General features: G+C 35.9%; 1 protein-coding gene across 2 annotated transcripts in view; it reads left to right on the top strand.

The window, feature by feature from the left end:
- Positions 1-24,238, top strand: part of TNKS (tankyrase) — a 191,133-nt gene that overhangs the window by 54,556 nt on the left and 112,339 nt on the right. Inside the window, exon 3 of one of the 2 annotated variants that reach the window (XM_006740557.3) lies at positions 5,121-5,216. The exons of the other annotated variant lie outside the window; for it this stretch is intronic. Within the exon in view, the coding sequence (XP_006740620.1) occupies positions 5,121-5,216 (96 nt within the window). The remainder of the gene's footprint in view (positions 1-5,120; positions 5,217-24,238) is intronic. 2 annotated transcript variants of the gene reach the window in all.

The following is a 24,238-nucleotide window of genomic DNA, read 5'->3' on the forward strand; positions in this document are numbered from 1 at the left end:
GTGGGTATTGAGGAGGGCACATTCTGCATGGAGCACTGGGTGTTATGCACAAACAACGAATCATGGAACACTACATCTAAAACTAATGATGTAATGTATGGGGATTAACATAAGAATAAAAAAATAAATAAAAATAAAAATCTATTTAAAAAAAATAAAATAAAAGTGAGTAAGAAGCAAAAAAAAATAAATGGCTTTTCAAATAATATGTATAGTATATAAATATGTATAGCATTATAGTGGTATAATACTAGTATTATACAATTATAATATTGTACATGTTTCTATGGGAGAGGCAATCTGAATATGTCTCAGCCACAGAATATGTCATGTTATATCACTTAGAAAAAAATGTCTTTTAAAAGCCACGTGTGTTGGTGAGAGCCCTATACATTGAAGATTGTAGCTAGTTAAAATTTGGTCCCTTGATATTTTGCTCTAAAATTAGGTTTTATTTGCTAAAAAATCTAATGCATTTAGTCCTTTGTGTGATTCAATTATGGAAGCTCAGTCAAATGAATATCTCTGTACTCTTAAAGAGTAAGATGACTACGAAACACATTTTAACATAAACAACTTCTTTAAAAATTGAGTGTTCATTGTGAGGAACAGTTTTAGACCTTAATGTAACTCTAAAGTTCATATAACAAAGCATTTACAATATTTTAGCAGAAGGTTTCTACCTTTTAGAGTGAAAACCATACTAAACACTTTTTGATAATTTACCTAAAAGTCTTGCTATGTTTTTAGCTTGGAAAATTCATATTGTTTCTATTTCTTTTATCTTCTTAAATAAATTAATAATACCTGTAATTAAATATAATTTATCACAAAATAAATATAATTGATCATAGTAGCACTTTTTATTTTTCTAGGAATTTGATAGGCTTTGCGTACATGTAGAAATATTTTCTTTTTATTTGGAAGAATTAAAGTGATATGAGTGCTTAATTTAATAGTTTTGAGGAATGAAACAATTTTAGTCTCTACTGTGTTTGCTGGCCACAGGGTAAGGGCATGAATCTGGCTCATTGTAGCTGAATGCTCACACCAGAAATAGGAAAATCACATGTCCTTCTTGCCATAAGCTCTTCTGAGAATGACATTTTGAATATTGTAATCCTCCCTTAGTTTTAACTATCTGTTGTTATGCCAGCTGCTACATTTTCTCCATCCTCCTAAACTCAAAAGGAGATAAATTGATTTGAGATATATCAGGCAAACAATTGGATACAGTTAAGTCATTTGGGATTCCAGATTTGATGATGACCTAATTGGTTAAAGATAGTACTAGGAGATTTTGAGTGGCCACAGTAGTCTTGAATTTATGTACTGAATGTTACTCAGATTTTAGTTTCCTTGTTCTTTTTTCAAGCCTTACTTTGTGTATTGTTTGTATATTTTGCTAACTTTGCTTCAGACATTTGTGCTACTTTTGAGGGAGAATCTGTTTCATACTAGTGTCTTGTCAGTGTATATTGATGTTACAAGATGGATTTCTAATTGCATTATGTATTAGAAGTCACATTTTATTACTATTTGGTAGCTCAGAACTTTGAAAGCAAAATTTGAAGCAGCCAGAATTGAGAGTTCTACATGTCACCAGTTCAAGTGTAGACTGACGTTCTTGAAAGCCATTGTTGTTACCTTTGCCTGATGTATGTGCTATTCTTCTGGTGTTAGAAATAGGGAAACAGATCCCTGTGGAGAACAGTGTGAAACAGCAATTCGATTGGAGGAATTGCTTGGGAGACGCTTGGGATGTTTTAGTATGTACCCCACAACTTCCATTGATTATGGGCTCAACTTTGAGTTTTGTTAAAATGTTAGGGTAAATGAAAAATAATTTTTTAAATTTTGATTTAGAGGGTGGGGCAGGAAAGTGTTATACTTGAAGTAACTTTTTTTTTTTAATTAGATTTCAGATTATAATGCTTTAGGTCTTTGGCTCTAAACTACCTTAGATATCTAGAAATCATCTGCCTAGTCCAGCTCCTTCACTTTATAGACCTGGAACTCTGGCCCAGAGAATTTTACATGTGCCCTGGCTCATTGCTTCTCAAACTGTATGTGGTAGAGGACCAGTTTTCTTCCTCTCCAGTACATGGCAGGCCAATAATTTTGTAAAATATTAAAAAAATGAAATGCTAGAAAAAGTGATTTTAAAATAACATACACAATTCTAAATGCTTCCTCTTAATTTCTGTGCTTATTTCAATGTAGGTGGATTGCAAAGAGTTCTGGGACTAGAATCGTCCATAGACCATACTTTGTATATCACTGCCCAAGGTTGGATTTGGCAAACTATGACCTCTAGGCCAAATACAGCTCACCACTTGCTTTTTGTATGTCCTGTAAGCTAAGAATTGTTTTTACATTTGTAAATGGCTTTTTAAAAATCACAGTACTAGTATTTTGTGACACATGAAAATTCTACAAAATTCATACTTCACTGTCCATAAAGAAAATTTTATTGGAACACAGCCACACACATTCTTTTAAATATTGTCTGTGGCTACTTTTCCTCTGTAAGGATGAGGTTGGGGCCAGGATGAGTAGTTCAGACAGAGACCATATGGTCTACACAGTCTTATATATTTACTATCTGTAAAGATCTAAAGAGTTGGCTCTAGGACAGAGCATTGAATTAGTAGTTAGTGGTAGCGTTGAGAGTATAAACAAGGTCTACATTTACAAATGTGCTTTAAATATTATCATTAGCTGCTGTGTAATACCAGGCTCGGTGCTTAGCGCTTTTGCATGCCGCTCTGTTCTCATGTAATCTTCCCAGCACTGCCCTTTTATACAAGTCAGGGAAGGTTAGCTTTATTCTAGTTATAGATGCCTTTATTGCCACCCCCCCAACTGTTAACTCTACTGAGCTTTGCTTTTTTAGTTAACTGCTATCCAGTTAATTAAAAATGGTTGAATATTTTCTAATGTGGATTTTGTTATCAGCATCTGGCTCAGAAAATTCAACTTCTTTTTCTATGTTGCTGCATTACTCAGCACTGATGTTTCTGTGCGTTCAGGTCTGATGGAAGAAATACATGGGACTCAAAATCTTTAGCAAACAGATATTTCTAGTAAAAAGATTACCCTTTAAAAGTCACTCAAAATAAAGCAAACCTGCAGCTGAACCGTGATGGCAGATTTCTATTGTAAAGTTGCAGAGAGATAATAGGTAAAATACTAGCTACAACGAAAAAGATTGAGGTTTTAGTTGACTTTTGGAGGAACAATAAGGCTTTCAGTTTTTTGCCTCTACCTCTTAAGCTGTAAAATAAAAGCTCCCATCATATTATTGTCAGGTCTTGTTAAATTAACATATTGCTTTACTTGTTTAAAGCCGGTTCTGAAGTTCTCCAAGTATGCAGTAAAAATCTCTGCATTTCATGGTAGCTGTTACATCTTTGTCTTCCTGCCCTTTGCATGACATCAGTCAGCAACTAAGTAAAGATAAAGCGATAGCTGTCAGCTTTACATTTGATACGTGAGTTGGCTTCATGATAAAGACCCTTTACAAGCCAAACCTTCATGTTGGGATTCCTTCTTGGAATTAAAAAAAAAAAACAAACCACAAAACTGTTGCCATGAAAGCTTATTCATGATGATGAAAGTTTGATATTGCGATACTTGTTATTTTATTCTACTTACTCTTGAGTCAGTTTGCAAACATCTGGAAAATAATTATGATTACTTGCATCCAAGGGTGAAATAATATAGAAAGGCTTGGCAAAATCTCTCAGCCACGGCTAGTTTTTACTGTCCCAAATCTGAAAGTAGCCAGGATTTAATGCAAGAGGTGCTGATGTACACTATTCCAGCAGCTGCGTCTTAATTCTAGATAAGGGTGTTCCTTTGTACATTATAATAAAGCTATTGACTAGATGGCTTATGGATTAAAGGAACGGGGAGGAGCTTTATAAACAGCAGGACTTATGACTTGGTAATATATGAGGATTGTCTTCCAAATATTCCAAAGGAATGTAGGTGCTTTAGCTTGGAACTGTCAATGAATAAAAATTTGAGACTCATCAACAGTAGTGGCTCAGGTGTTTTTAGACATTATATAACATGTCTTGAACCACTTATTTGAATTTAATATTTCTGCTTTGTTTTAAATTTATGTTGTAGGGTAATGGTAAGTGGTAACAGCTACTGTTCTCCTAGGGAGTACACAAAATTGTAACTATTTGAACTGTTAGAATAACTTGGAATTGCTTGTTTGGGCAAGTTTTTAATGTATTTATTAGCTTAACCATTGGTTGGGTAACATGACAGCAACACCCCCCCACCCCCAGACACCCACATACCAGATGTGGTTGAGAAATGTTTTGGGTTAATAAATTACTACATCTGGATTTTACTTAAACAGTGCTTCTGTCCTTGGGGAGCCTCCATGTCTAAGAATTCTCTGTAGCCACTTTCCACCGAATATAGCATGGGCAACATTCATTCCTTAGCATATATTATAGTGATTGAGTTTCTGTTCCTAAACATTTTTCATGGAAAGAATTGTTGGGGAAGGCAGCTCTTTTTTGCAGCTTGACTGCAGGGAACCAGAGTTGCATGCATTACCATGTCTGCTCAACTTCTTGGAAGCAAGCCAGTATGTTATGGTGAGTTTCCTATGTAAGCAGTGAGCCACTAAAAGGCTTGCACGGTATTACAACTATTCTGAGGAGAGGAAGCCTTAGGAAATTGGGCAGTAAAGCCCCAGCAACAAGCAGCCACAGTGGTAGTAAATAAAGATAGGGAGGTTCACGGGTAGCGGATTTCGCCGTGCGAGGCAGTGAGCACACAGCTTCCCATTCTGCTGCCTGAAGGAGGCAAACCCAAACCGTCTAGTGCAAGATTTTTCTAGTTTCATGTTTATGATGTTAAGTCATGTGATAATACTGTACCACAAGTTGCCAACTTTGCTTTACTCTAGAGAGGATCCTTTGCTGCAGTGCTTTTTTTCCACCTTTCTGTTGCTTGCTTGCTTCTTTTTTTTTCTTGAAAGAGAACAAATTGTGCAATGTATGTTTCTGCCTACACCATGCCGAGGCGACACTTACCAGTAAATAATCTTTGTATCCCTGAGGTAAGATATTGTTTCTGCTTTCCCTGCACAGTGCTGCTGCAGCACGGAGCTGATCCAAACATTCGGAACACGGATGGGAAATCAGCCCTGGACCTGGCAGATTCTTCAGCAAAAGCTGTCCTTACAGGTAAGAAAACAGAGAGCTACCAAATTATTTTATCTATGGAACTACTAGCTTGATTATATGAAATTGTTATGCGCTGCCTTTGATGTTCCTGCTGGTGAAGCTCAACAAATATATATGCCATTATCTCTACTTTATTATTGATTTGCTATATTAACTGTCTCATTAATTTCTATGCTATCATAAGCATAAGCAATAAGACTGTTTATTCGTAGAATTTCTGAGAATTACAACATTAAATGGTAACATACATTATTCACTCACATTTTAGTCCTTTTTTATGGTTTAGATTGTGATTTTCCTGTACCTCATCTTCTCAGTTGATTTCTTTTGAAGACCTTCACCATTAAGCAAGCAAGGGCATTTGTATTACTTTATGAAAGTAGTTTTGATTGGAAAGACAACCTGCTGCCTTATTACTCAGGGCAATAGTTAAATAAAATATGATGCTGTCCCTCCCTTGCCCTTCTGTTTGCATTTTTACCCTGTCTTCTCACTTTGTCCATGATAGCTAAGTACTTTGTAGATGAGGCAATGTGTTATCTTTTCATTTCAGATCACGAAAATTTGGGGCTTAAGTATTGGTTTTTATTAAGGCAAATGTCAAGAACAGCAAAAGAGGAAATGCTAGAATAGAAAGGCTGTCTCATAACGATATAGAAAATGCTGCTATAAGTGAGATGATATTGAGCAACTGTTTTCATTGATCTTCATTCTCAAAATGCTGCATTGGATCTATTTTTGTTTTTATTCTTAGCATCTGAGTTCTGCTGCCTTTGCCTTCTTTTACTTAACTGACCTTTGCAATTTAGAGTCTCTTTGTCACTGCAGTGCTAACAGTATTGTTTTAGGTTGTGTGAAAGTAAATGACTTTTACCTTCCTTTTAAATTTGCCTGTGTTTGAAGAAAATAAATCTTACGTTCACTTTTAAGTTTAGAGTACATGCTGTGCATTTCTATCAAAGATTCTGAGGTGAATGGAAAATGTTTATATATAGAAAGCTTTGATAATATGTGGAATTTTGCTTAATTACTCTCATAGAAAGACAACGTCCCACCATGTTAAAATTAAGATAATCTCTGCTCAAGTAAAGTAATAAGACTTTTCTCAATTCATTGATTAAGTGTTTTGGTTGCTGAATCACGATAACATCCACTAGAAGAACAAAGCTATTTTAAGCCAGTGCAGATAAGAAGAAATTTAAATATAATTATACACTTTTAAATAATGAAATTAAAATACGTAGCCTCAGGCCTCCTTATGTTCTGCAGCCCTTCCGTCTCCTCTTTTAACAAAGCAGTGGGCAATAGGAGCAGCCTTGGAGTGGTCTCTACCAAAGGAGAGAGAGAGTTTGTTCCTAGTAACAGAGGTACATTAGAAATGCTGACCAAGACTGTCTCTATATCTGAGTGTCCTCCCTCTGACCTTTCCTCCTCTTCAACCCTCAGAGCCTTCCTTGTCCATTTGTTAGATTCATTTCATGCGACACTGTTTTTAGATCCACTTTCAGTTTTTCGAAAGACAAAGTTTAAATATAAATTATTAACAGCAAGAAGCTATCTCCTAATTTGAAACGATTTCTGGGGGGATTATATCAGCTGCTGTTAGTTTGCAAAAGAGCTTTGGCATAATAACTCATGGAGACTAGATTACTGGAGGACAGATACCATATCTGTTAAACTTGATTTGAAAAGCATCTTACATTGTACTTTGCTTAGAGGGAAGACCTTAACTCTTCTTAGTCATAATACTGAATTCATTAATTGCTTTTTTCACGAATATTTACTCTTTTGGAAATGACATACAACTTTTCAGATATGATTTAAAAGAAAAACATTCTAGTGATATTAGTTAATTTTGTGGAAAATATAAGCTAGTAATATTTACACATTCATGTTATATAATACAGTGAATTAACGCTTAAGGGAGATATATTCTAAAAGGTGTCTCTGCCATGCAGGTTCTCTTCTAAGCAGTTTTTCGAATGGAATTATAGAGGAAATATTTCCAAAGCTAAATTAAAATGATAAAGCATAGATTTAAAAAAGTCTTTTGAAAGGAATGCCTTAATGTAGAGTTATTAGAGATTATTTTCGGTGAAGTGTTCTTTATTTTTATGCCAGATGCTGTTGTAGTACTAGTACTTACCTTGAGAGTCAACTTTCTGATCTTAATATTTTTCTGCTTTGGGAATTCAGTTGCTGAAGATGACTCTGTAATATCTTTTATGTTACTACTTTTGTGCATTAGCCAAAACTGTGTACAAGTGTATATGTGTATTCCTTAAAGGAAATTAACAAAGGGAAATCTCTTTTTACAGAGTATTTTGAAATATGTAAATGACTAATAACCCCTTCTGCATACAGAATGCATGGATTTTTATAAAGCTATATAAAACCACCACATACCTTTAGTTTTATAGTTAAGGGATCCCAGCAAGAGCCATTTGCTTTGGATAGTGCACTTAGGTATTTTTAAAGAGAATAATTAATTGGAGAGACTCATCAAACTCTTCGTTGAATTATTGTACTAAGTGAATGATAGGCTTAGAAGAACTCTTGAGGGCTTTTTGTATTTTGTTAGCCGCTCTGAAGTTCTGGGCAGTCAACTAAAGGACTTGGAGGTGGTTTTTTGTTTCTTTGTTTGTTTTTGTTTTTAGGAAATAAGCATATGAAAAGTCTAAAATAGCCCATGTAAATTTTATTTAAGAGCAGTGTGGGTGTGTTATGATTCTGGATTTTTAAAAATTTATTTTGGCCTTTCCCCCCCTAGTTATAAGAAATACATTCATTGTGAAAATTAAGGAAAATAGAAAAAGTTCAAAAAAGGAAAAAAGTCATTCTTAATTCTACTACCTAGTGAGAACATTTAAGTATATTTTATTTATAACATTTTTTTCTGAGCACACATACCCCTCACTTTTCTTTTTCTTTATTCAGATCCATCTTATATATTGCATACTGCTTAATAATAATTTTTTTAAAAATTTAGTTACATGGATATTCCCAGAAAGCATTAAGTATTCTTCTGCAACATGAATTTATAATGACTTTATAATACCCTTCTATGAATCTATTTAATTTTTTGAGCTAATCCTCTAGGGTTTACCTTTAGGTAGGTTGTTTTCATTCTTTATGCTTCGTTGTGAATTTGGAGTCATTTTATCAGTTCCGTTGGAATTGTGCTTCTTTATCAATATTCAGTCTTAGCATCCACAGATACACTATATCTCTCCATTCCAGTTGAAGTATGTGAGGATTTGGAGAATGAGGAGCTTCCCTTTTGAAGGGCTGCATTGCATGTGGTATTATATGGGGAGAGCCACATTTAAATTAAAGTTGGTTGACACAGGAAATGTTCATTGAAGAGGTTAAGGATGTAGGGGTGTTTGTTAATCCTTAAAAGGAGATTCTGCAGGGCACAGTGAGAAGTTGAGTCAGAAGTGGTAGCAGCAAATTGAAGCTGAGAGTTTGGGAAAGGATATATGACCAAAGGAGTGTTTATTCATTGGCAGAACCAAAGATGACAGGGATATGAAGTGGGTGAGTTTAGATGGTCACAAGGCTGCCAAGATAATCGGTCCCAGCAATTTCCTAGCAGGTTTAGGGGTAAGAAAGTAGGGAAGGATGTATTTGCACCAAGGTGTCCCAAGAATAAGCTTTAACCTGGATTCATTGCACTTCTGAGGAAATCCTAATCTGTGATTGATGGACTGGCTTCCAGTCTCTCCAGAAGGACTCAGCTGTGGCTTAGGCTAGAGGCAATGTGGAGGAGTCTGGCATGTGCTGGCTGAGCATGGCCTGTTAAATCAAAAAAATATATCTGGAATCCTACTTCTTTTTTTTTTTTTCCTACTCCACTGCTTCCTACTGCTTTTCAGATGAAACCTGAATCTTCAGCATGATCAGTGAGGACTTCAGTGATAGGTTTGACCACAAGGTTTTGCTCAAGCCAAAATTTAGGATTCCTTTCTTTTTTTCACACTTTGCATTCAGGCTCTCAGTAATTCATATCTACTGTCCTTTCGAATATCCAGTCCAACCATGTCTTACCAACTTCACTGCTTTGGCCTTAGTATATACCTTCATCATCTTTCTTTCGTGACAGCAGTAACCTCATAACGAATCTCTCTGCCTCCATTTATTCTTTACTCACTTTTCACTGTATGTAGCTGGAGTGGTCTTTCTAAAGCCTAGATCAGCCCTATGATTAGAGAATTCCTTACTATATTCTCATTTACCCCTGAATAAAGTCCAAACTCTTTAGCCATAGCATAGCATACTGTGATCTGGCCCCTGCCTTGCTTATCTCTGATCTCGTCTTCCACTGTGTTCTCCCGTGATCTCTTTGCTTCGGCTACAGCTGGCTTCTTGCCATTCCTAGACCAGATGAAGCCCTTGTCCGTGTCTGAACTAACACATGCTGTTTACTGAACCTGGAACACTGCCCCAGAACTTCACGTGGTTTAGTCAAATCTCTGCTCAAATGTTTACTCCTCAGAGAAGTCTTTTTGTCCTCAATCCCATTAGCTTTCTTTATTTCCTTCATGGATTTATTGATATCTGAAATTGCATTATTTTTTTGTTCTTGTTTGTTTGCCCCAATAGAATGACAGCTTTACAAGGATTTGGACTGTTGGGTGTCTTGTTCACTTCATTGTGCCCAGGACTTGTACAAATACACAGAATGATTAAATAAACAAACACTTCAAGGATCTGATGATTGGTGACTGAGGGCAGCATATTTTCCACGTTCTTCAGATTCTCGTTAACCATTTAATGATTTGATATTTCATGCCATATTGTAATAGTCTTATTAAATATTCTACTTCCTAAAAATTGTTTTGGATTGCTTATAGTGATGTACATCTCTTAAAACAGTGCATTTAAAAGAATAAATTGGTATGACGGGTGAGGTGTGTATTGAGCCTTTTATCAATAGATTTCTTGGATAGCTCCCTTGATTGAGAACATTCCAGTTCTGGAAAGATCAAACTGCCTGCAGCTGTCAAGTCAGACTTCTCGATGTCATAGTAGGGCCTAATTTTTACTGTTTTCTTTTGGCATTGCTCGGTTGCTATGCTGCTTTGCGTACTAGCTGATACTACAATGGGACATATGCATATCAGGTGTAGTACATTTTTACTATCAGCCTACGTGGTTGAAGACTGATTTCTCATACCCTTAATTTGAACTTTAGGAATTATTTTTATCAGTTATTAAGAAGTCTAATAGTACAATATGCGTCCTAGAGAAGAAACCATAAGAGGAAATACCTTACTTTTAAAGAAAAGCTGTAAGTTTATCCACCTCATTTTTATTAGGGAAAATTGTTAAGATGAATACCTGTTTTGTTTTTTTTTTTAAATTCCCTTTAGTGTAAGAGTAAGAAAGTTAAAACGTGTTATTGCTGAAATAAATCAATGTGAGCACTCTTTTTAAAGATATGTTGAAAACATTAATTCCTTAACCACGTAATTCTTAAGAAAATTTTATTAATGCTCTGATCTGTCTATAATCTTGGACATGAGTAGGAAAGTGTAAGATTTTGTTACTAAAAGTGATTGAAACACCTTTTTTGAAACCTTAAAAATATGAAAATAATTTAGAAGAGGAATATAAAATAGTACCTTTTTAAAAAGACCTTAGCTGACATAGGTCATATTGATTTAAATTTTAAAGTGTTACACCTTCAATAAACAAGTCAAAGCCTTACTGAATCTAGTTACGATAATAATAATGGTGATAATGATGATAATAATAATAATAATAATGATGGACAACTCCTGAAGCCAAGCACTGTTCTAAAGGCATTGAAACCTCACAACACTAGGAGATAGATATGACTGTACCCATTTTTACAGAGAACAGAGGGGTCAGGTTACTTTTATGAGTTCACATAGTCATTAAGGGAAATTACTGGGATTTGAACTCAAGCCGTTTGGCTCCAGAATCAGGGCTCTTATGTAGAATCGGATTTTTTACATACTCGTTCATTGAGAAGGATGTAGTATAAACATATTTGAAAAACTGGGCTAACCCATAAATTCAGGACTTAAATCCAGTCTGTTAACATGTTTCTCTACTTTCTTAGCTTAAAGATTATTCCTTTCAAAAAAGAAAATTTACCTGATTAATATCATCTGCAAGATTCATCATATTATTATAAAATGAATTAGTTGGGTAATAAAAATGGTTTATCTAATTTATAAAAGCTATTTTTAAGTCTTTGCTCTTTAGTCAGTAGGCTTGAATAACATTCATTCGACACATTTTAAAAAAACCAGTATTCTGAATCTATAAGGAAAGATGTAATTTCAGAATGTTTGAGCTCTTCATAGATCTGGGGCACCTCAAATAATGTAAGAAGCCTTATGTGAGTACAGGCAGTTGTGTATATGTAGGGAGTAAGGGGGAATGGAAACTATCTTTCTGTTGAGATAACCCAGCACTCTGGTATTTCAAACTCTTCCCATCTACCTTTTTGTGTAATTAAAGCCAGCAGGCTTATGTCATTAAAACCAGCGTGATCTTTCAACTCATCCAAAATGACATATTTGTGAAGTGTAGTAAGTTAGTGTATACCCTGAGAGCATCTGTCATTTCCCCAGTGAACTGTAGCAGTCATATAGCATCTTCATTGCATGTTGGATTACAGCTTCAACTACAACCAAATTATGGCTATTTTAAATGGTTCTTTTAAAATTTCTTATAATAAAGTAATTACTGTTAACATTTACTTTCTTAAAATAGCACGTGACATTAGAATTCATTAATGCTTTGGTATTGTAAAGGTTAATAGCCCTATTATTGGAAATTTTTACGAAACTTTTATTTTGACATGATTGTAGATTTCCATGCAGTTGTAAGAAGTAATATAGAGGTCCCCTGTATCTTCTGTATTATTTTCCCCTAGTGGTAACATCTTACAAAACTGTAGTATGATGGGGCGCCTAGGTGGCTCAGTTGGTTAAGCATCTGCCTTCGGCTCAGGTCATGCTCTCAGGGTCCTGAGATCGAGCCCCACATCAGGCTCCCTGCGCAGCAGGAATTCTGCTTCTCCCTCTGCTCCTCACCCTGCTCTCGCGCTCTCTCTCTCGCTCTCAAAAAAAAAAAAAAAAACCACACACAAAAAAAACTGTAGTATGGTATCATAATCAGGATATTGATATTGATGTAGTCAAGATACAGAACATTTCCATCTCAGAAGATGTTGTTCTGTAGTTTCCCTATTTGTAATATTTTTATCTATTCTGGTATTGGGGTAATGCTGGCTTCATAGAATGAGTTAGGAAGTGTTCTTTGGGAAATTGCTGAGTGCTTTTATTTTCTGGGAGAGATTATTTCTTTGGTAGAATTCACCAGGGAAACCATTTGGGCCTGGTGCTTTCTTTTTTGGAAGAATATTGATTCAGTTGCTTTTATAGATACAGAGCTAACTAGGTTATATATTTCTCCTTGCGTGAATTTTGGTAATCTCCGTCTTTCAGGGAATTGCTCAATTTCATCTAAGTTGTCATATTCCTATGTGTAGGGTTGTTTGTAGTTTTCTCTTATCGGGCTTTTGGTGTTTGCAGCATCTATAATGCTATCTCCTGTTTCATTTTTGGTAATCGGTCATTTGTCTTTTCTGTGTTATCAGTGTTGCCTAGGAATTTGTCAATTTTATTGATATTTTCAGAGAGCCAGTTCTTTATTTCATTGATTTTGTTCTTTTCTGTTTTCAATTTTATTGATTTCTGTTCTTTATTATTTTTCCTCCTTCGTTTGGACTTAGTTTGCTCTCTTTCTAGGTTCTCAAGGTGGTAGCTTAGAAAATTGATTGGAGATTTTTTTTCTCTTTTCTAATGTGTGTATTTAGTGCTATAAACTTTCCTTTAAGTACTACTTTAACTGTATACCACAAATTTTGTTATGTTCTGTTTTCATTTTCATTCAGTTCAGTGTATTCTTTTTTTAATTCTCTTGAGACTTCCTCTTTAACCCATGGATTATTTAGAAGAAGTATGTTGTTTAGTTGCTAAATGTTTGGAGATTTTTCTGTTACCTTTCTGATATTACTTTCTAGTTTGATTACATTGCATTTGGGCAGCACTCCTTATGTTTTCATTTCTTTTCATTTTAAAAAAAGTTTTTGTTTTATGTCCCAGGATGTGGTCTTTTTTGGTATGTTCATGGGCACATGATAAGAATGTGTTTGGGCTGTTATTGGATGGAGTATTCTATAAACGAATGTTAGATCCTGTTAGTTGATTGTGTTGTTGAGTTTTACTGTATTCTTGCTGATTTTCTTCACGTAACCTCCACTGATATCACAGGGTAGGAGGTGGGACAGGGTGGCCTCATTCCATTGGATTGTAGTGAAAGTCTGTGGCATTCAGTGACCTCCACTAACACTGTGGTGAGGAGAGGCTAATTATTACCTAGCGGATGTGAAAGTCCTGGCTCCCAATGAGCTTGTAAATCTAGGCTCATCCCTAGGCCTTTGCTTCATGGGTGTGGGTGGAACCACAGTTATTTTCTTTTTGTTTGTTTTGTTTTGAGTTTTGCTTTTGTTTCTGTTTTTTGCAGTATTTGGCTGGAATAGGCTGTTTATTATCTAAAGGTTTTCTGTCTTGTTAGGCTGTCCTTTTACTGCTCCCTCGTCCGAGATAGCGGGCTTTCTTTTGTCTCCAACCATTGTCATTTCTAGATTGCCAGCTTCTTCAATTCTTTAGTCTGTGTGTATGGAGCAAAAAGAACTTGAAAACTCACCACCCTGTTGTTCCTTGGGTATCAAGATCCCTGACCAATCTGCCTTATTCTATCTACCTGTGAGAGTCTTTGCATGTTTATTTTATTTATAAGGTCCACGTTTTTTAGGTGTACTTAGTGGGAAGAATAAGGGAAAGTACATCTCCATTTTCCTAGAAGTAGAAGTCTTGAAATTATTTTTAATTAGTCATTACAATATGGAATGAGTCATTACTCTGCGGATTTATGCGTATAATGAAACTACGTAAATAGTAGGAATTTTTGTGGCATATCTATTTTTCTAAATCTGCCTGCTGATTAGAAGCGTAGATTTAAATAACTGTTAGTTATGATAGGTAGTATTGGACCCTCAGTACTATTCACACAGTATTGCTTAGAATACCATTGCTTGATAAACACTTTTGCTTTTTTAACTGAATAAAAACCAATATTATGATTTTAGTTTTACAACTGAAATAATTGTGGCTAAAAGCAAAAGTTATCAAGAGCCTGCTACTTTTCAGTTGGTAACTGGTAGAAAAGCATATAGTCCCCTCTTTTGTGATCTTCTTTCCATGGTGTTCACTAATTTCATTTACTCTTTGGCTCTGCCCTAGGATTGTTGGGGGTGGGTAGCCAGTATTTTCCTAGTTTGCCTCATTCAGAGGCACTTTATTTTGAAACTAAAAAGTCACAAACATATGGCATGAGGTTTTTATTATTAAAAAAACAAGGTGTCATTGAGTAGTGGAACAAATGGAATAATTGGTAATTTTTTAGCATCACCGAGGCTCCATAATTAAAGTAACCAGCTTAGTGTTGGAGAATTTACTGGTAGAATTTTTACAGAATACCACCCTTTCCTGCTGTACACAGTGTCAGTGTCCCTCTTGTACATTACTCGCTCATAAGGCTGGGGAAACGAGCACGATATGATGCAAAAGATGGAAGTTGACTTAAAACAAAAACCTTCTTTGAACAGATACCTGCTTGTATGCCTGGCATTTTCCAAGCAGAACTGTCCTTACACCTACCTGCACTTCACACTTTCCAACATGCTGTTTAAGCAGATGTCAGTGAGAACATGGACTAGCTCGTAGGCAGAAGCTAACTAGATGTGTCGACTCGTTTGCTTAGGGAGCAGTTTAGGGAAGCTTTGGAACCTCAGGAGGGTTGTTGATGACCATGGAAGGCACAGTGCTCTTCTCAGTCCTTTTTATGCCAGACAGAAGAAAAGACATCACGAGCAGCAGGTTTATGGCTACACTGTAGGACTGCGGCATTGGCTGTACAGCACAGTTATAAGAGTTTCGGAATCAAGAACATCTGCATTATCCAGCTTAGATTTTATTGCCCACCATTGTCTTCCCTCCCTCGCAAACACTGTTAACTAGTTACCGGCTAAAGAGCCAGTGTACTCACTGGCAACACTAGTATTTATTAAGCCCAACTTTCTGTGTGTTTTATACCTCTACTCAAGAAATGAATGTGGCTGGAAAAAAGAAAGATATATATATATATACGTAAGAGTTGTTTGATGTCACCTTAGTCATAACCATAAACTTCAAATCGGCTTCTATTCTTGTTTCAGCCATTTCTCTCCTTGAATCTTTAGCACCCTTTCTACTTCTTTTTCTCAGTAATTTTCTCATATTTCATTAAAAAAAATAAATACCATCAAACAGGAACTTATTGCTGTGGCCAGTTCCATCAACCTAGCTACACCTGTATTCACAGACTCTGCCTTCCTTCTGTTACAATGGAAGAAGTATCCTGGGGCGCCTAGGTGGCTCAGTCGGTTGAGTGTCTGACTCTTAATCTCAGCTCAGGTCTTGATCTCAGGATTGTGAGTTCAAGCCCCATGTTGGGCTCCATGCTGCGTATGAAGCCTAAGTTAAAAAAAAAAAAAAATACAGTGGGGGAAGCATCCTGCTTCTGTCTAAGGTCAACCCTCTTCTACTTTTGCTTTGGATATCATCCCATCTCACCTGCTCAAGGACTTTCTGAAGTTATGCTCTTCCTGTTGGCTTATGACCATTTGTGTATAAATGGATTGTAGTAGCTCCCATCTTTAAAAAATACAATAAAAACAAAATTTTTTCTCTTGATGCCTACATCACTCTCTAGGAACCCATTTTTCTGCTTCCACATGAAGCATAAGAAATTATCCATGGTTACTCTTTCTTCTTAGTCTGAACTAAACTTACCTGGTCTAATTTTTGCCCCTAACCAAAAATATTTTCTTTTTTTCTCCCAAGTTTATCAGTAAATTCTATCTTGTATATCCAGTGGTCACTTCCTTATGTGACCTTTTAGCAGCATTCAGCATCATTTAGTATAACTACCTATTTGAAATAGTCTTCTTTTTTTTCTTTTTTTTTTTTTTAAAGATTTTATTTATTTTTTTGACAGAGAGAGACATAGCGAGAGCAGGAACACAAGCAGGGGGAGTGGGAGAGGGAGAAGCAGGCTTCCTGCAGAGCAGGGAGCCCGATGTGGGACTCGATCCCAGGACCCTGGGATCATGACCTGAGCCGAAGGCAGATGCTTAACGACTGAGCCACCCAGGCGCCCTTGAAATAGTCTTCTAATGGCTTCCAGGATACCATACCCTCCTACTCCCCACCCCCCCACTCCCAAGTTTCACTGATGGGTCCTTCTTGTGCTGATTCTTTCTCCTTTGCTCTACATCTAAATATTGGAAGGGCCCAGATTTAGTTTTAGGATTTTCATTTCCTTTCTGACTTCGTGGGTGATCTCATCTAGTCTGTTACTTTAAATAGTATCTATCTGGCTCCTCAAGCCCTGTATCCCACCAATTTATGATTCTAGTGCCGACCTCTCCTTTGAGCTCTAGAAATGTGTATCCTACTACCTATTTGACACTTCCAACATCGTTTTATGCTAATAGGCATCTCAAACTTATCATGGCCAACACAGAATTCTTTATCTCCCTAACTAATGCCATTGTCAAGCTCATCAAGCCCATCCTTTCAAACTCTTAAGAAATGGTATCAAAATCTACCAAGTTGCTCAGGCCAGACTTGATTCTTCTTTTGTCATCATATGTTATATTCAATTCATCACCCAATTCTGTTGCTTTTACCTCCAAAATCTATTCCAGATTTATTTCTCTCAGTCTTTCCTACTGCCATCAAAACTTCTAATTTAGACCAGGGCCAAGCAAAGTGTGTTCTTTAGGCAGGTTCTGGTGTGCTGTTTGTTTCTGGCTTGCATTGAGATAAGAGAGTGGCACCTGAATATAAACCAACTACATCAGTAAGTACACCTTTAGTTTAACCAACTTTTTTTTTTAATAGCAAGACTTCTTTGATGAGGACACATTAATTGTATTGATTTACATTCTGATGCAAGCTCCTGATCTTCTTGTAGACTTCTTGATTAGTGGTGGTGTAGACCACTGTTGACAGCCTCCTGTCAACCTTCCTTTAGTCCACTGTCTATATAGTAGCCAACAAATTTTTTAAAATTTTAATTGGTTTATTTCATTCATTTCTTTAAAAGTAATTCTATGTAGAATAAAATTCAAACTTTTTATCTATTTCCTACCTACGTATTTGACTGCATTGTTCAGCAGTTTCCCTGTTGCTCCTTATAGTCCAGCCACACTAACTGCACATGAACTCCAAGCTGGTGTCTGTCTTTATTTTTTTTCTCTACCTTCTGTCCTCTCCTCGGTGTGCTGGTTCCTTTAGTGGAATGCTCTTTTCCTCACATCTTCTCTTAACTACTTTCTCTTCATATTTAGGTCCAACTCAAAAATCACTTACCTAAAATAAGTTCTTCCTAACCCCTCTAATATACTAGTGTCCAGTCCAGCTGATGGTCACCCTTTACATACATCACTGATCAATCACTGAAGTGATTTCACTTATTTACTTTTTGGTTATTTATTGCTTAACTCCCAATCCCTGAATTCCAGTAATGGCTTTTTGAGAAGTGGGATTTTCTTTTTTGTTCCTTGTTTATAGTGTCAGCATTCTCTAAATCTGTGTTAAATGAATGATCATTCAGTTAATTGGTGCTTCATAAACTAGAACTGTTTTATTATAACACTATAACATGGTAATCTCAAAATAGCATTCCAGAACTATAAAATGTACAAGAAATGCTGCATCGGTCAGGCAAGCTGCCATTGACAATAAGAAAATGCAGAAATGGATCTTTGATTAAGTTTTCCGATCTAGTGTTTGTTTGTTAAATCTGTGTTGATCTGTTGATCCCAGAATCTGCAAGTGCCATTTCCAGCTCCTGTTAAATAAACTAACAAGTTTGCTCTTTAGTTAGATGGTTTAAAAAAGAATCCTCATCACATTAATGAAAAATACAAAAATAAAAAGTACCTTTTGTGTAAAAATCATGCTATATAAAATTTTCCATTATAACCAATGCAATATCTGTCCCATACTAGGACCCCAATAATAATAGCTTTTGTTATTGAAGGGCAATTACAGATAATTAGTTGATTAATTTGTATAGTTTGTATACAAAATCATAATCCCAGATATATAAAATAAACTATCAGGAAGGAGATTGTAAAGCTCTTCAGTTGATTTTTATTGATTTTTTTATGTTCTATATACACCCTCAGATTTTTTTTAGTATTTCATAATTTCATCCAGAAATTCTTTATTCAATGTAGAGCCTTCTTTTACGGTCTTATTTTTCTCCTTGATGAAGCAATGTATGCATCCTCATGAGGTTTTTTTAAATCTCCATGCAGTTATATGAGACCATTATTAATTTGATCTTACTTTTAAAACAACTTTGATTCTATTGATTCTCATGAGGCTGTTATAAGTTAGATACTCTTGCGAGGGTTAGAAACTTCATATCTATCAATGTGTTGATTTTAAACATTTTTTTTAATTTTTATAAAATATTTTATTTATTTATTTGAGAGTGAGTCAGAGGAAGAATCAGACTCCCCGCTAAGCAGGGAGCCCAATGTGGGACTCAGTCCTGGGACTTGGGCTTCATGACCTGAGCCGAAGGCAGATGCTTAACCGACTGAGCCACCCAGGCGCCCTCAAACATTTCATTTTAGTAATTAACTTGTTCATAAAGCACTTTCCATAACAATGTTAACACCCCAAATTTTTACTTAGCAAGAATCCTCTTGTGTTTTTGAAGAGCGTTAAAAGGGATGTTACGTGACAGAACTCCTGATACCAGCTGTGACATTGTCATAGTCAAGAGCCTTTTAGGGCATTTTATTTTATTATTTTTAAAGATTATATTTATTTGACAGAGAGAGCACAAGCAGAGGGAGAGGGAGAAGCAGGCTCCCCACTGAGCAGGGAGCTCGATGTGGGACTCGATCCCAGGACCCTGAGATCATGACCTGAGCCGAAGTCAGACGCTTAACCGGCTGAGCCACCCAGGGACCCCATAGGGCATTTTAGTGTAGACAAAAAATTGAGAACCTTTCATGACTGAGAACAATCCTACTCCAGTGTGATATGATTTTTGTGGGTGTATTTTCATGTGTTTGCTTAGAGGTCATAAAATATACTGATGAAAAAGAAGCCATTGGTAATTATAAAGTTAGGTTGTTATCTGGTGTCATGGAAGGAAATTTACTAAAAACTAACCTAATTTGGAATTCTCATCATATGAATAAACAACCTTGCCTTTTTTTTTTTTTTTTGGTAGACTTAGATGCCACAATCAAAAGATAAATCTGCTTCAAAATTTCTCATTTATTCCAGTCTATGAAATTTTAGTTTTTATATTTGTAAGCTCTTAATTTTCACTTCTTCTCTTTTTGGTTTCTCATCTTCTTCAATTTATAAAAGACTTTTCCAAAATAGAGCTAAAACAGAATCTGACATGGTTAGTTGATTCCCCCCCCCCCCCCCAAGAAACAGGTGACAAGTTTTTAGGAAATTTTAGCATGAATCCACCTCTGGAATGCAGAGGTAGTTATCGTAAAATGGCAGCTGAAATGGCAGTGGTGCATGCTTCAGTGGTTGACTCATTTATAACTCTTCTTATAAAAGGTGGAGAGATGAACTTTGGGTTATATGTTCAAAAGTAATTAAATTTTACATTAAAATCATTGAAAAAAGCTTTGGGTTGATCATTAGTGACAGTTTTAGGTGTTATTATTATTTATATCCGTGGAGAACTTAATAATATCCATAGTTGAAACTTGTTAATTAGACCTTTGATAAGTAGAAAGATGATAGATTTCATATACCAAAATACAATGACACTTCTGCAACTTAATACTGTTTAATACAAATGCAACTGCCATTCTGCCTCAAAATTGCATTATCGATTGGATAAGCAGTCGAGCTATTGTATTGCATGATTCATACGGCATTGCAAATGTCATGCTTCCCTACTACTATTTCCCCAACGTTTTTTTTTCAAGTATTTCCAGCTTATAGAGAAGTTAAAATAGTAAAATGAGTATTTTATATACTCTTCCAGTAGATTCACCAATTGTTAACATTTTCCAGGTTTATTGTATCTCCTCTCTCTCTCTCTCTCTCTCTCTCTATATATATATACGTATTTTTTTTTCTCTGAACTATTTTAGAGTTACTTGCAGACATTGTGGTGTTTCACACCTGAACACTTCAGCATGTATCTCCTAAGAACCAGAATAAATACAATTATACTTGAGAAATTAAGCATTAGTAGAATTCTGTCTTCTATTATACAATTCATCTTCCTACTGTTTTATGAAAGTATTTCTTGGCCTCTGACCTTTCTCATCAGTACCAGGTAACTCCATTTCTTTAAGTAGCTTTTGAGCCCTTTGAACTCTTTCATGGACACTTAGAGATTGGTTTATCATTACACTTCTACCTCATTGTCACCCTTTTGTATTGAAGCTGTTAGTATTCTATGCTGTCTGTGTTTGTGTTATTCTTTTACAGGGATATTTGGATGTACGTAGTGATTGTGGAACATGACGCATTACCACTTACATTAAGCTCTTAAGCAATGCATGATAAAACTGTTTTAAAAATCAAATTAAGGGGCACCTGGGTGGCTCAGTCGGTTAAGCGTTGGACTCTTGATTTCAGCTCAGGTCATGATCTTGAAGTTGTGAGATCGAGGCCTGCATAGGGCTCCGTGCTCAGCAGGGAGTTTGCTTGAGATTCTCTCCCTCTCCCTCTCCCCTTTCCCCTGCTCACGTGCTTGTGCTCTCTCTCTCTCTCAAATAAATAAATCTTTAAAAAAATAAAAATTAAATTAAGACGTTTTAATCTCCCTTCAAAAAATATATTACTGATCTTCTCAAGGGAGTTCAATGCATTGGTAATCCGGACTGGATTTTTCTAAGAATTTATTATTTTTAGCAATAAAAATATATAGACAAAAGGTTATTCGTTATTTATAGTTGCAAAATATTGGAACCTTCCTAAATTCCCACTTACAGGAAGATGGTTGAATGATGTGGTATATAAACATAATAAAAATTTCACACCTATAAAATAATGAAGTTCTCTATAAACTGAGGATGTAATTCCCTGAGAAATACTGTTTACTGGAACAAAATATGAAAGAGTACTTATAGTATGCTGTCCTTTTTGTAAGAAAATGAGAAGTGGTATCTAATCCCCAATCACCTTGCCTGTGCTTCACACCTTTATGTTGTCCTTCCCACCCACATTGTGTCAGACTTACTCTATGTGACCAATAGCATAATGGCAGAGCTGATGGTATGTCACTTTTGAGATGGGTCATAGAAGATTGTGGCTTTTGTCCTGGGCTTTTTTCTTGTCCTCTTGGATCACTTGGTCTGGAGGAAGCAAGCAGCCATGCTGTGGGGTACCCTGTAAAGAAGCTTCTCTATGGAGAGGTACTAAATTCTCTGGTGGCTGGGGGAATTACCTGGTCAGGTATGAGGCCTCCCAACAGCCATAAGAGAGTACTTGGTAGCAGATTCTCCAGCCTACAGCTTAGCTGCAACTTTATTAAGAGATGTTAAATCAGAATCACCTAGCTAACCACTCCGATTCCCGACCCTCAGAATTATGTGAGATATCTGTTTTTTCAAGCTGCCAAGTCTTGAGGTAATTTGTTAGGCAGAAATAGATGACCGGTACACAAGGGAAAAATTTTAAAAAGATTTATTTAACTGCTTATTATATTATTATTATTATTACAAAATGAGATATAGGAAGGCTAAACCAGAAAACATTGAAATTGGTTACCTACAAGGGTGTGGGGACTTCACTGGCAAAGAAGAAGGTAAGAGATTTTCTATAGTATACCTTTTGCTACAATTTTAATTTCTGGAAGCATGTCGATGTTTTATTCAAAAAATAAAATTAAATCAAGAATGGGAGGGGACCCTAAAATTTGTATTCAAACAGAAACAAATGAACCATCTACATTTCAAAGAAATAACCACATTGAGAGAAGTAAGTACTAATCCAAGTAACTTTTGAACATAGCACTTTGACTTCATACCTTTAGTCTAGAAGGGAGGAAAAGGGCAATTTCAAACAAACCATGAGTTTTGTCTATTAGGTTGTTTTGCAGTGATGTGGGGTAGTTATTCAGAAACTATTTTATGTATATTTTAATATTGAATAAATGTGTTGGGAGCCAAGGCTTTTGCGATAGCATAAGAAACTTAGACAAATGTGGAATATGGAAAGACTAAGGAGAACCTTGTGGAGTTGGATTGAAGGTGTAGGTTTCAGAATCATGGTTGGTGGCTGGGGGAGGGGAATCTCCTAGGTCTGCTGCAGAAAAGGCCTACAGGCGGTATGTTGCCTGAAGCAGTGGAGCGCCCCTACTTCCCATGTCTTGGTTTCTACATGCTATTCCCTTACATGCTATTAAAAGAGCTCTTTGAAATAAATAACGGATTTCAAGGCTAGTACAGGAAGGTGTAAGATGAACCTGGAGCATCTTAATTGTGCTACAAAGTGAGGAAGTTCTCAAAAAAATAATGGCATATCAAAAGGACACAGGAGACCTCTCGAAGGGGACTCCCACCAACCAGACAATCTGGGACAATTTGACCGTGAAAATAGATAGTGATAGTAATGGATTATAACCCATTAGATAAAGTAGGAATAGATACATTCATACAGTGATAATAAATGAGTGAATGAATGAATGGGGAGAGGTTCTTTCTTACTGTTAGATTGCCTGTTGATAAATATGGTGGGACTGTTGGATTTGGAAAGTCACTGTTTGCAGCCATCACAGTGAAGACTGGTTAGGACAAGAAATATTAGCAGATGCTAAATCTCAAGGACCATATTGAATGAGGAGCAGTATATATGCTGCTGGTTCTCAGCATGTCTGCCCATAGATTATTACTTGGGAAGACAATAGCTATACAGTGGAGAAATCTGACAGTACCTTTTTTGGGAAAGCAAAATTAATATCACCAGTGAGAGTCAAATAAACTTTGTGTGTTGGCAGATGTAATACTTAAGAAGGACATAATATCTCTTAGGTTCTCTTCTCGCCAGGGATGCATAAGCAAATCTCATGAAAAGACATTAGACAAATATAAATTTAGGCACATTCTACCAAATAATTGGCCTGTATGTTTCAAAAATGTCAATGTCTTGGAAGACAAAGACTGAAGAATTATTCCAAGTTAAAAGAGATTATAGAGATGTGACCACTAAATGCAAAATACATGATCCTGGACTGGAGGGGAAAAATGCTATAAAGGATATTATTGGAACAATAAAAAAATTGGAATACTTAGTCTCTGTTAGATAAAAGTGTTGTACCGGTGTTTAATTTCCTGAATTTAATTACTTTGCAATGCTTACATAAGAAAATATCCTTGTTTTTAGGAAACAGATGTTGAAGTAATAAAAGACAAAGAGACACAATGTATTGCAACTTTCTGCAGTGGTTCAGAAAAATTGTTACTTATACAAACATACAAGAGATACGGAAGGTGGTGGGAAGGAAAAAAATTTTTCTCTGCCCTTCAAGATCTCTTCCAGCTGGACTAGGAAATTTATGTGAGACAGATTACCAGGAGGAAAAAACCCAAAATTTTAATACATGTGCATGGAGGCCCAATCATGAAATAGAGACCTAAAGAAATGACCAAGGCAGACCATTCTTAAACATTTTAGACAGAGAGATAATAAATTTGTGGGGAATTGACAGGATAAAGAAAACAGGTGTTTGGGAGCTCTAATTAGTAAGGAATTCTAAGCAGAATTTAGGCTGAAGTAGTAGATTAGAAAAAAAGACAAGGTTTGTTCTTATAGCTTTCAAGTCCCTATCTCTGGTATAAGGCTATCTTTTTACTTCTCAGTACAGGG

This window comes from Leptonychotes weddellii, chromosome 2, assembly GCF_054177405.1.
Source record: "Leptonychotes weddellii isolate Sample4059 chromosome 2, ASM5417740v2, whole genome shotgun sequence".
Taxonomy (NCBI): domain Eukaryota; kingdom Metazoa; phylum Chordata; class Mammalia; order Carnivora; family Phocidae; genus Leptonychotes; species Leptonychotes weddellii.